The sequence below is a fragment of the Pipra filicauda genome, unplaced genomic scaffold (assembly GCF_003945595.2).
Source record: "Pipra filicauda isolate LSUMZ 115617 unplaced genomic scaffold, ASM394559v2 scaffold662_size176556_pilon, whole genome shotgun sequence".
In the NCBI taxonomy this organism is placed as follows: domain Eukaryota; kingdom Metazoa; phylum Chordata; class Aves; order Passeriformes; family Pipridae; genus Pipra; species Pipra filicauda.
In genome coordinates, this window is record NW_024104823.1 from 135,046 (window position 1) to 147,052 (window position 12,007).

The window sequence follows — 12,007 nt, forward strand, 5'->3', positions numbered from 1 at the left end:
TGCTGCACATTTATGACTCAGGGATGCATTTCTGTCCTGAACTGCTCTACAGATACTTTGGTCACCTCTTGGAGTACAAGTGGCTTCACTTGAAGGGCGTGGTAACCACTGAAAACAAGTATTGCACAGCCTGGACCTTCTTTTTCTTTCTGATGGCAAATAATTCTGGTGATGCTTTTTCCTTTTTCAGAAATCTTCTCTCGTGGATATCCCAATGCTGCAGTTCAGTTATGCTTTCATTCAAAGGTCAGTCAGATGTTATAAAGGAGAATTTTTTTGTTTGACTCTAGTCAGGAGAACACTCTGCATCACTGTTTCTGCTTTACTTTGATCTTCGTGTCCCAGTGTCACAGAACACCTTTGTGCAGGAAATGTGCTGTCCCTTCATTGTTGCCACACAGACATGGAGTACCAGGGCTGGGATGTTCTGTTCCATTGCTCTGTTGATTGTGCAGCCTGAAAACCTCATTTCATGCTCATGGAGCAACTTCAGGCATCTCATGAGCAAGACTGGGCTGCATCCAAAACAGTGTGGGCAGCAGGGCGGGGGGGATTGTGCCTCCCAGGTGAGACCCCCCTGCAGAGCTGCTCCAGCCCTGGGGAACAGCCCAGCAAGGACATGGAGCTGCTGGAGAGAGGCCAGAGCAGGAACCAAGAGGATCCCAGGGCTGGAGCAGCTCTGCTGGGAGGAAAGGCTGGGAGAGCTGGGATTGTTCAGCCTGGAGAGGAGAAGCTTTGGGGTGACCTGATTGTGGCCTTGCAGGGCCTGAAGGGGCTCCAGGAAAGATGGAGAGAGACTATTTCCAAGGAATGGAGGGACAGGACAAGGGGGAATGGCTTCAAAGTGACAGAGGGCAGGGATAGATGGGATATTGGGAAGAAATTCTTGTCTATGAGGGTAGTGAGGCCCTGGCCCAGGTTGCCCAGAAAAGCTGTGTCTGCCCCTGGATCCCTGGAAGTGTCCAAGGCCAGGTTGGACAGGACTTGGAGCAACCTGGGCTAGTGGAAGGTGTCCTTGCCCATGACAGTGGGTGGGACTGGGTGATTTCTAAGGTCCCTTCCAACCCAAACCATTCCATGTCTATGATTTTTTATCATCTTTCTCCTCATCTGTTCTGTGTTGCCCAATGAATGGATAGAGAACTTCTAAATACAGTAAAACTGCCATGGCTGCAGCCTGGGCTGGGCAGTCCACTGGAAATACTCCTTTGATCAAAACTCTTCTTCACACACTTGGCTTTTCTTCCATGGAAAGCCTGGGATAGATCAGACTGTCCAACAGACTGTAAGCAGTACGTTTAGGAGTTACCCCTGGATGTTGTTTGTTGTTCTTTCCATGACTCCACCTTCACTCAGGTGTGTTCTGGTGTTGCTTTTTTGGCAGACTGCCTGTCTCAGCCCTACAGGAGAACTTCCAGCCCTTGTTAGGACTCCTCAAGGAGTCTGTGCAGTTGAACTTGGCTCCTCCTGGACACTTCCTTCTCCTCAGGTACTAAGAGAGAAGCTTTAGAGGTGCATTGACAGACATGTACAGCCACTAACCTGGAGGGAATTGCTTTTCCCACAGCACCCTGAATGACTTTGTGACCAGGACACCCACTCTGGAAAACAAAAAAGACCAAAAAGACTTGCAGGTACAGTGGAGAAATGCTCATCTTTCAGTTCCTAAATCTGTACATCTGAGTAAAAGTGGACATGACCTGCTCTGTCCTTCACATCTGAATTCCCCTGTGCTTTTGGGAATGCCTGGATGTGCATCCACACATTTTGGCTGAGGCCTGGTAAATAAGGGAGGCTCAAACAGGAGGGACAAACAAAATTTTGTCCAAATGTTGTGTGAAACCACAGACTTTTCAAAGGTGATTTCCCTGGGTAGTTTTAATGATCTCTCTCAGAATTGGAGTCGTAACACAAGTGTGATGTCAAGGGTTCATCTCCTGTGTGTAAATACTGAAATCTCAAAGCTATCTAGGAAAATTAGTGGCCTAATTATCCTTGAAGCTCCCAGCTGTGTTTGGCAATGGAAATGACTCTGAGCTCACCTGTTGTGTAAAGAAGGGGCGGAGCAGAGCAGGATTTTCCTCCTGTCCTGGTGGTGATTTCACCACAACAGTTCAAGCACCACTTATGTGGGTGCAGTTTTGGCTCTGAGGAGGTGAGATGTGGTTATGTTTATAGTAATTTTGTATGCCAACAGAGCAATTAAGTCTCCACTTCTGCTTCAGAGACTTGCCAACAAAATAACAACAGTGACAGAAAGCTTTGCCATCTTACAGCCTTTTCCCAAGTGACCTCTGCTTTGCTTTGGCCAGATGGGGTTTGGTTTAGTTACAGTCACCAGCTTCTCATTTCCCTGGGAATTAAATATGCCAAGTGATGATAGTGTCCATCTGATGCCACTTTTTCTGCTCATCTTACAGGAGGTGACCCAAAAAATCCTGGAGGCCGTAGGGACTGTGGCTGGTTCTTCTCTGGAACAGACCAGTTGGCTGAGCAGGAACTTGGAAGTGAAAGCTCAGCCTCAGATTTTACCAGATGACTTCAACATGGAAGATGTGAATGGTAAAGTGGTTTTCTCTGACCTCCTGCTCCCTCCTCTCCTCTGCTGAAGGCCTTGAAGAGCACAAGGTGTTTGATAGTGTGTGGTTTGCATGGGTTTACATTCCACTGTGATACCAACATGCAAGCAGCAGTTCTGTTTGGGAGGCAAATTAGGAAACAGCAAAATCTGGACATGCCTGAAGAAGAACACTAAATTATTTTGCCTCTTTCAGATACCTCAGTGGCACCATCTTCAATGGTTTCTGCCTCTGCTCCTTCCATATACAGCGTCCAAGCCCTTTCTCTCCTTGCTGAGGTAAGTAGGACCCTCTCATCTCTGGGGTGGTTTTGATATTATTAAGCTGAGGTGGGTTTGATATTATTAAGCTTTGATATTATTAAGCAGTTCAATTTAACTTACTAAACATTAAGTTTCCCAGGTAGATAAAATAGGAGTGCAAACCTTCCCTGAAGCATCTCGTGGGCACACACGTTCCATCCTGGAATGTGGCACATTCCCCTTCTGCCAGAAATGCCAGCTTTGGGGTTAAAGAGATGTTCTTTTCATTTTTTGAGGTCCTTGCTTCTCTTCTGGACGTGGTTTACAGGAGTGATGAGAAGGACAAAGCTGTGCCACTGATCTCACGTTTGCTCTACTACGTCTTCCCTTACCTGCGCAACCACAGGTGGGTCTCTCTCTGCACACGTGGTTTTGTCCTCTGATTTTTTGGACCCCAGTGTTATATTTTTGCTTTTCCTTTTTTTTTCCCACTCCTTGTTTCCATTCTAATAAGGCTTGAGCTGTATTTGAGCTGTGTTTGAGCTGTATTTCCCCCAGGAGCTGCAACCTTGTGTGGTTTGAGCTCTGTGACAGCAGTTCCCGTTTAGCTGTAGATGTTCCTCCCACCTGGATTTTTGGCCTTTCCTCAAAGCTTCCCCTCTCTGTGCTTGTCAGGGAATGTGGAGAGACACTGGGATGGGGCAGCAGAGCACTGGGCACATCACAGGATCCACCAGGAAGCAGTAAGAGCAGGATATCTCCCTTACCTGTGCCTAGTTTTTCAGCCAAAAGTGTGGGAGAGATGGGTGATATCCAAGGGTTTGGCTGACAAGGATGCAAAGTGTATTGGAAATTTTTTTTTGGAGGGAAGTTTTGGTTCACACTTGTAGTGGAGACAGGCTGTGATGTGTCCAGTCTGGAAATACCTCCCCAGACTGGGAGTTGCTTCTGCACAAACTGCTTTGGTCTGCCCAGCTCCTGCTGCTCCCCGTTACCAGCCAGTGGACACACAGGTCATAGAGGTCATGGAATGGTTTGGGTTGGAAGGGACCTTAAAGATCATCCAGTTCCACCTCCTGCCGTGGGCAGGGACACCTTCCACTAGCCCAGGTTGCTCCAAGTTTATCCAACCTGGCCTTGGGCACTTCCAGGGATCCAGGGGCAGCCACAGCTTCTCTGGGAATTCTATCCCAGCCCCTCAGCACCCTCACAGTCAATAATTCCTTCCTAATATCCCATCTAACCCCACCCTCTGGCAGTTTAAAACCACTGTCCCAAATTTATTTCCTATATACATAAACTTTACTTTAAAAAAATACCTGTTTATCATTTTTTTTCTCTTCCCCCAGTGCCTACAACATTCCCAGTTTCCGTGCTGGTGCTCAGTTGCTCAGCTCCTTGAGTGGATACGCCTACACCAAGCGAGCCTGGAAAAAAGAAGTGCTGGAGTTGTACATGGATCCCTCTTTTTTCCAGATGGACACTTCATGCACTCAGTAAGACATGGGATTGTAGCACTCCAAGCTTGTATTCTGAATTGGCAAGGAAAGGCTGTAAAGGAGAAGGCTAACATTGGGAAGAAAATTCCATTTGGTACTACTTTACAGCATGGAATAATGTTAAAAATGGGTCTCACCCACTAATTCTGCTCAGTGTCTTATTTGTTAACCCACATACAAGTCTGCTCATGAATCATGCTTGGAAAATGTTTCCTTGTTTGAAAGGTTTAACCCCAATCTTTGCTGAGGCGAATCTATTCCAAAGCTTTCCCTGTTTATCTAATCCCTTCTTTATCTCCTGCAGTTGGAGATCCATTATTGACCATCTCCTGACACACGAGAAAACCATGTTTAAAGATTTGATGAGTAAGTATCAGCTGCTGAGGACTCACCTCTGCATCAGTTTGGGGTCTATTTCCATTTGAGGTATCAGGTGCATTTTTAATATCCTGATGTAGCAATAAAATGCTGACACTGCTGATTCAGCATCATTGACCACATTGTCAACTTTACTGCCTGTGCTGAGTTAAATCTGTATTTTAGTCACGTTTAAAACACACCAGAAGTGGGTTTGTTGTAGAAATGCTTGTGTTGGGCTCCTGCATCCACATTTTACCCTAATTTTGAGTTGCTCAAGTGTGACCTTTTCCAGGAGGAGACTTTGCCTAAGTCTGCAGGTGTCTGTGAGCTGGCACGAGCCAGTGCAGAAAACCTTGCAGTCAGGTGCTTTGACCTCTAATTCAGGCCTGAGGAGAGTGTGGAAGAATAGGTCCTTGGGGGGGAAGGATGGGATAGCACCCCTTCAATTTGCCTCAAGCAGCTTTGATCTCTTTTTCAGCCCTTTTAGAAGGATAGCCAAGGTTTACAGCGCGAGGTGAATTCGCCACCGGCAGACCCAAAAAGAGAGTTTTTTCTCCTTTAGATTTCAGGACACAGGAATTATTTTCAGCCCAAATCACAGGGAGTCTTTTCCATGGTTAGATAATTGTTCTCTCTGTCACAGACATGCAGAGCAGTGCCCTAAAACTGTACCCAAGCTTTGAGCAGAAGGCGATGCTGCTGAAGCGCCAGGCGTTCGCCGTCTTCAGCGGGGAGACCGACCAGTACCACCTCTACCTGCCCCTGATACAGGGTAAGATCTGCCTTTCTCTTCCACCTGGAACACAGATCTCTTTGCCCAGAGGGATTCCCCATCCCTGGAAGTGTCCAAGGCCAGGTTGGATGGGGCTCAGAGCAACCTGGGCTGGTGGAAGGTGTCCCTGCCCGTGGCAGGAGGTTGGAACAAAATCATCTTTAAGGTCCCTCCCAACCCAAACCATTCTGTGATAGAAATTCTGTAAGAAAGGAATGTCACCTGTTTTCCGACACACACTTCCATTTTTCCTAAATTTTAATAAAATTTATCAATCTCTAAATTAAACTCCTCATTAAAGAGAGCAATCTGTGTTTCGAGGCCTTTGGTCTGGAAATGTGATTACTTTGTAGCAACCTTCCAGTTGTTGTTGTTCTCCTTAAAAGTCAGTTTTGACCAAATTCTGTGTACTGAAAACCCACCACAGCTTCAGGCTTTGTCTGAATCCTAATTTTGTTCATAGAATGGAAGGGACTCAGCCCAAAACTGATGATAAAGCAAAACATTTTGTTTTGCCACAAGGTGAAGAGGGACCTTTCACAAGGGCCTGGAGTGACAGGACAAGAGAAGTGGCCTCAAGCTGAAGGAGAGTAGGGTTAGATGGGATATTGGGAAGGAATTCTTCCCTGGGAGGGTGGGGAGGGTCTGGGACGGAATTCCCAGAGAAGCTGTGGCTGCCCCTGGATCCCTGGAAGTGTCCAAGGCCAGGTTGGACAGGGCTTGGAGCAACCTGGGCTGGTGGAAGGTGTCCCTGCCCGTGGGGATTGGAATTAGAAGATCTCTCAGGTTCCTTCCAACCCAAACCATTCTGTGATTCTACATTTTATTTCCCAGATTCAAGAAAACATTACTTTTCTTTTGTTTGTTTGTTTTTTTTAACTTCTTTGTGTTTCCCCCAGAACGACTGACCGAGAACCTCCGCGGGGGCCAGACCTCTCTGGTTGCTGCCCAGATGTTCCTCTTCTTCCGAGTTCTCTTGCTAAGGATTTCCCCTCAGCATCTCACCTCGCTGTGGCCAATTATGGTGACAGAATTGGTGAGGAACAAGGAGTCATTTCACACTAATTAGGGGATGGCTTTTCCCCACTTCACCTTTTTCCTCCTCCCTGTTTGGAAATGTTTTCGTGGTTTTACATTAATCTGGTAATTTGGGGTAATAAAAATTCACACGGTCATTAGGAAATTCCTTTTGGATTCATTTTGTTGTCGCTAATTTAATCTCTGGGTTGATTTATTAATTTGTTACAAGTCGTAGAGGTGAACTCAGAGCCTGTGAAACATCACTTTTGTTTGGGATGGAGTTGTAGGAACATTTCAGCATCCCCATAAATAACTTATTCCTTTTAAGATCCAGACATTCCTGCAGCTGGAAGAAGATCTAACTGAGGAAGAGGAACCATCAAAGTGAGTGTTGCCATTTATCTGAAAGAAAAACTGTGAAAGCTGCTTGTTCTGTATCTGCCAGTTTTAATTTCTTTAATTAATTCATTATCTGGGATAGGGAGGAGCCAACAAGATTTTTTTGGTATTGCACTTTTATATTTCTGGTGCTGATGAGTCATAGTTTAGGATTATTTTATATTATGAAATTATTCTATAATAATAATTATATATATAATATATATGTATTGTTATAATAAATTTTGTTTATTATTTTTTATTAGCTAAAATAGTGAGATGCTTAAAAATATATATTTAATATATATTTTAATATATTTTATATATATTTTTATATTAAATATATTAATTATTTAATATATATTTTTATACATTAAATATATTATTTAAATTATTACATTAATATATATTTATATTTATATGATTATTAATGTTTATTGGTAATTATATAAATATGATTATTATATAATAATATAATATAAAATAATATAATCATATGTATATTGATTATATAATATATTATATCTTATATAATATTTTTATATATAATTATATATAATTATATATATTATGATATTATGTATATTATATATTATATATATTATATATATAATTATATATATTATATATATTTTATGTGTTATAAGAATAATGTAGTATGTATTATATATCATATATATTATAATATTATATATTATGTGTAATATAAAACAATATAATAATTGTTATATTTATATAATTATTAATTATTAAATTAATATATTTGATATATTTATTTTGATATGTATTTTTATAATACTTATTAATTGCATACAAAGATAAGATTAAATGCTAAGTCAGCATTTGAATATTTTAACATGCTGCCTTTTTTTTCTTGGTATATTTTAGATTATTTTTCTCCTCCTGCCTTTTCATATTAATCCCACAATTAATTTCCTATAATCTCCTGCAGAATAAAACCAGTTCTACCAGTGCTTGCTTTTGTAAACGTGGGAATGAAAAACCTTTAATTCGTGTTTTAATGGGCCATTTCTTGAATTTGGACGCAGGAGCAACAGCAAAATCAGCAAGCCAAGGGCCCCTGGGGACGGCAGCGGGTCTGACATCCCGCACAGCGAGCTCTCCCTGTACCTCTCAGCCTGCAAATTTTTGGACACGGCGCTTTCCTTCCCACCTGACAGGATGCACTTGTTCCAAATGTAAGTCCAGGTTCTCCAGTGGAAAGCTCAGGCAAAGTTTTAAAAAGCAAAGCCTTGCTGGCGGGTGTGGAGGTGCAGGAAGGACTCCCTGGCTCTCTGAACTCCTCCTCCAATTATGGTGACAGAATTGGTGAGGAACAAGGAGTCATTTCACACTAATTAGGGGATGGCTTTTCCCCACTTCACCTTTTTTCTCCTCCCTGTTTGGAAATGTTTTCGTGGTTTTACATTAATCTGGTAATTTGGGGTAATAAAAATTCACACGGTCATTAGGAAATTCCTTTTGGATTCATTTTGTTGTCGCTAATTTAATCTCTGGGTTGATTTATTAATTTGTTACAAGTCGTAAAGGTGAACTCAGAGCCTGTGAAACATCACTTTTGTTTGGGATGGAGTTGTAGGAACATTTCAGCATCCCCATAAATAACTTATTCCTTTTAAGATCCAGACATTTTAAGATCCAGGGAAGGGTTCAGGTGTGGCTGAATCCCATCTTAGCCCCGGACTGTGTTAGCAGTTTAAATTTAAAGGAATTACAGAGCTATTAAACCCCTTTGTCCCACAGGTTTTAACGATGGCAAACTACAAAGATTTATATAAATGAATGATTTATTATGAGAAATTAACAAACAGGTGAACAGGGGAAAGATCCTAATCAGAATTATTTACTACATGATGTAAAAGCTAAAAAAAAAATCTACTAGTAGAGTGTTATATAACAAAATAATATAATGCACTGTAACAAAGCAATTCTGTTAAAGCAGCAGAAGAAACAATCATTAAGTAGAGATTGATATAAGTCACCATATGAGATAGCAGGCAGATGTCTCTCTTTCCCTTAACCCCTGGGGAGTGACCATGAGGAGGCATCCCTGCTTCCTGGGAGAAGCTCCACACTTCAAGGGAGTACATGGAATAATCTGCCATCTGTAAGGATGTCACATCTTGTGTCAAAAAAAGGATGTGTGTTCCAAGTCTGGTGAACCAGGAGGGTCTCAACATAACTGAACACCAAGGCAGCAGCTGAACTGGCCTGACAGCTGGCATGATGGCCTGCATGGGGCAGGAAAGGCAGGAAAGGGAAGCTGAACAGGAGCCAGAGTGTGCCCAGGTGGCCAAGAGGGCCAATGGATCCTGGCCTGGCTCAGGAACAGGGTGGCAGCAGGAGCAGGGAAGTGATTCCTGCCCTGGACTCAGCACTGGTGAGGCCACCCCTGGAGTGCTGTGTCCAGTTCTGGGCCCCTCAGCTCAGGAAGGACATGGAGGGGCTGGAGCAGGTGCAGAGGAGAGCAACGAGGCTGGGGAAGGGACTGGAGCACAAGTGCTGTGAGGAGAGGCTGAGGGAGCTGGGGGGGCTCAGCCTGGAGAAGAGGAGGCTCAGGGGAGACCTCCTCACTCTCTGCAACTCCCTGACAGGAGGGGGGAGCCAGGGGGGGGTTGGTCTCTTTTCCCAGGAACCATCAGCAAGACAAGAGGGCTGGGTCTGCAGCTGTGCCAGGGGAGGGTTAGGTTGGAGATTAGGAAGGAATTCTTTCCAGAAAGAGTGCTCAGCCATTGGAATGGGCTGCCCAGGGAAGTGGTGGATTCTCCATCCCTGGAGGTGTTTAAGGACAGACTGGATGTGGCATCAGTGCCATGGGCTGGGAACCACGGTGGGGTTGGATCAAGCGTTGGACTGGATGATCTCAGAGGTCTTTTCCAACCCAGCAGATTCCATGATTCTGTGATTCTATGGCTTGCATAGTGTGCATTACTGGATTTTAGGTCTGTTCAGGGTAGATTATCCTGCCACACCACGTTGTTCCCATTCTTATCCTTTAAAGTCATTCCACATCTGTTTTCTCCCAGACTTCATTTTGGCCTCAGTTCTTTTTGAAAGTGCAGGTGTTGATGTTGTAATTCAGGGTATTTGCGAGAACAGTTTGGTCTTGTCAGGGTAGGAGGATTTCACCATCCTTCACCATCTCTTTCAGAGGTTCCCTAACCTGGAAAAACTGGGAGAAGGGAAAGATGGAGGCTGTTTTCCCTTTGCACACACATGGGAATGTTTTGGGGGTAGTTGCATTTAAATACTGACAAGGTAGTAATGTACTTGTTCATTAATTAGTAATGTACTTGTTCATGAATAGCAAAAGAATACAAATGCTAGAAAGAAACCAGGGCTATACTAAACTAGGAATGATCCAAATAGGGATTTTCTTCTTATCAAGGAATCTTGTTTCAGGTACAAATGGGCATTTGTCCCAGAGGTGGACACAGAGTCATGTCCTGTGACCTCTCACCTGGTAGAAAACCATCAGGAATGCAGACCACACATTGTGAGGATCATGGATCTGCTCAAGATGAAATACAGGGTAAAGAAACGTCTCTTTTTTTTTTTTTTTAATCTATTAATTTACTTTTCTAAACAGGTGATAAGATTTTAAGTTATGCAACAGATTTTTAGGTAATTCTTCCCTGTGAGGGTGGGGAGGCCCTGGCACAGGTTGCCCAGAGAAGCTGTGGCTGCCCCTGGATCCCTGGAAGTGTCCAATGCCAGGTTGGAGCAACCTGGGCTAGTGGAAGATGTCCCTGCCCATGGCAGGGCGTTGGATTAGATGATCTTTAAGGTCCCTTCCAACCCAAACCATGTGATTCCACGATAATCTACTCAAATTCATGAGGCTTTTAAAAATCATCTGCTTTCAAACTTTAGGATTTCAGACTGCTTGTGAGTGTAAGGGAACAAGAGGCAGTTTTCCCGCTTTTCCCTTAAATCTTCCCACAACCACCAGTGAAAACAACTCCTCTCTGACAGGACCTTTAGTAAATCCCTTTTTATTTTGCTCCCAGGAACCAAACCACAGCGAGGGAATCCCCAAGAAGCACAGATTCCCCCTGCTGACCCTGCGCTCCGTCTCCAGCATCACCCAGCTCATGCCCTTCTTCCAGACTCTCTGCTGGGCATTTACAGCAAACAGGAGCCAGTCCCAAAATTCCCACCCTTCCCCAGCTGTCTCCCTGGACTGTGTTGGAAGCAGCAGCACCCCCAAGATCTTGCAGCAGCTGGAAGACAGCGTTGAATGTGACTTCCTGGAGAACATGGAAAGTTAAGCCACGTGTTGGACACTTTGGATCGTGGTGGGAAAACAGCAAAACAAGGGAAAGCTTTGCTGCAATTCCTTTTTTTTATCCCCCCCAGCTTTCAAGCTACATTTTGGGAGTGCTCTCCCAGGAGATGGTGTTAAAAAGCAGGAATCTCGGGTTCCTGTGGTGGTGGGAGGGGGGGGAAAAGTGCAGTTTGGTGGTAATTTATCAGAGTTACTGTATTTTACTGGTGTTCTTTGGGGAGGATTAAAGGCATTTTGTAAATAAGGGGAGAATATTTTTGACTTGGTGAAAGTAGCAATGGCCCTGGAACTCCTCCAGTAAGTATTTTAAGCTGCTTTTGGAACTGTGTTCTGAAGGTAGAGGTGAGAAAAAGCTAATCTTGCATGTCAGTGTACAATCAGTTTGCAGATAAGTCGTTTCCTGAGGTTAAAGCCCTTTTAACTTGGCCTAAAACTTACCAAATTCCAAAGAAATCACCTAAATTCCAACCAGATGGATTTTTCTAAGGCTCCTACGTTGTGCAGCCTTACCATGCCTGTAATTTCAGCTCTGTACAATAACAGCATCCTCCAGGCTTTGCAATTCCTAGATAAAAATGTGCATAAAAGACAAACCTCTGCTGTAACATTTTGTAATTAGCATTACTTGAGGGGTTTTTAATTTTAATGAATTGATTACAATATGATCGTTCAGTTTTTTAAATTAAAAAAAAATGCTTTGTTCTTTCAGTGACTCAGGCCACTTTGCAACTTCAGAAATGCAACTAAGTGAAGATAATTCTGTAAAAATATAAATTGCTGTATTCAGCAGCTTAATGAAAATGAAAATAATAGTCTTTTTTTTTTTTTTTAGGAACACTTTTTGTACA

At 43.3% G+C, this 12,007-nt stretch overlaps 1 protein-coding gene across 3 annotated transcripts in view; it reads left to right on the forward strand.

Annotated features, from left to right (window-relative positions):
• The window catches only part of DOP1B (DOP1 leucine zipper like protein B), a 48,219-nt gene extending 36,964 nt beyond the window's left edge, over positions 1-11,255 (forward strand). For all 3 annotated transcript variants that reach the window (XM_027731154.2, XM_027731157.2, XM_027731156.2), the window contains exons 24-37: positions 191-246; positions 1,385-1,489; positions 1,568-1,634; positions 2,421-2,562; positions 2,775-2,857; positions 3,118-3,227; positions 4,171-4,317; positions 4,625-4,686; positions 5,324-5,452; positions 6,352-6,488; positions 6,801-6,856; positions 7,900-8,049; positions 10,274-10,403; positions 10,882-11,255. In XM_027731154.2, the coding sequence (XP_027586955.2) occupies positions 191-246; positions 1,385-1,489; positions 1,568-1,634; positions 2,421-2,562; positions 2,775-2,857; positions 3,118-3,227; positions 4,171-4,317; positions 4,625-4,686; positions 5,324-5,452; positions 6,352-6,488; positions 6,801-6,856; positions 7,900-8,049; positions 10,274-10,403; positions 10,882-11,142 (1,635 nt within the window). In that variant the 3' untranslated portion in view covers positions 11,143-11,255. The remainder of the gene's footprint in view (positions 1-190; positions 247-1,384; positions 1,490-1,567; positions 1,635-2,420; positions 2,563-2,774; positions 2,858-3,117; positions 3,228-4,170; positions 4,318-4,624; positions 4,687-5,323; positions 5,453-6,351; positions 6,489-6,800; positions 6,857-7,899; positions 8,050-10,273; positions 10,404-10,881) is intronic.
• The last annotated feature ends 752 nt before the right edge of the window (positions 11,256-12,007 follow it).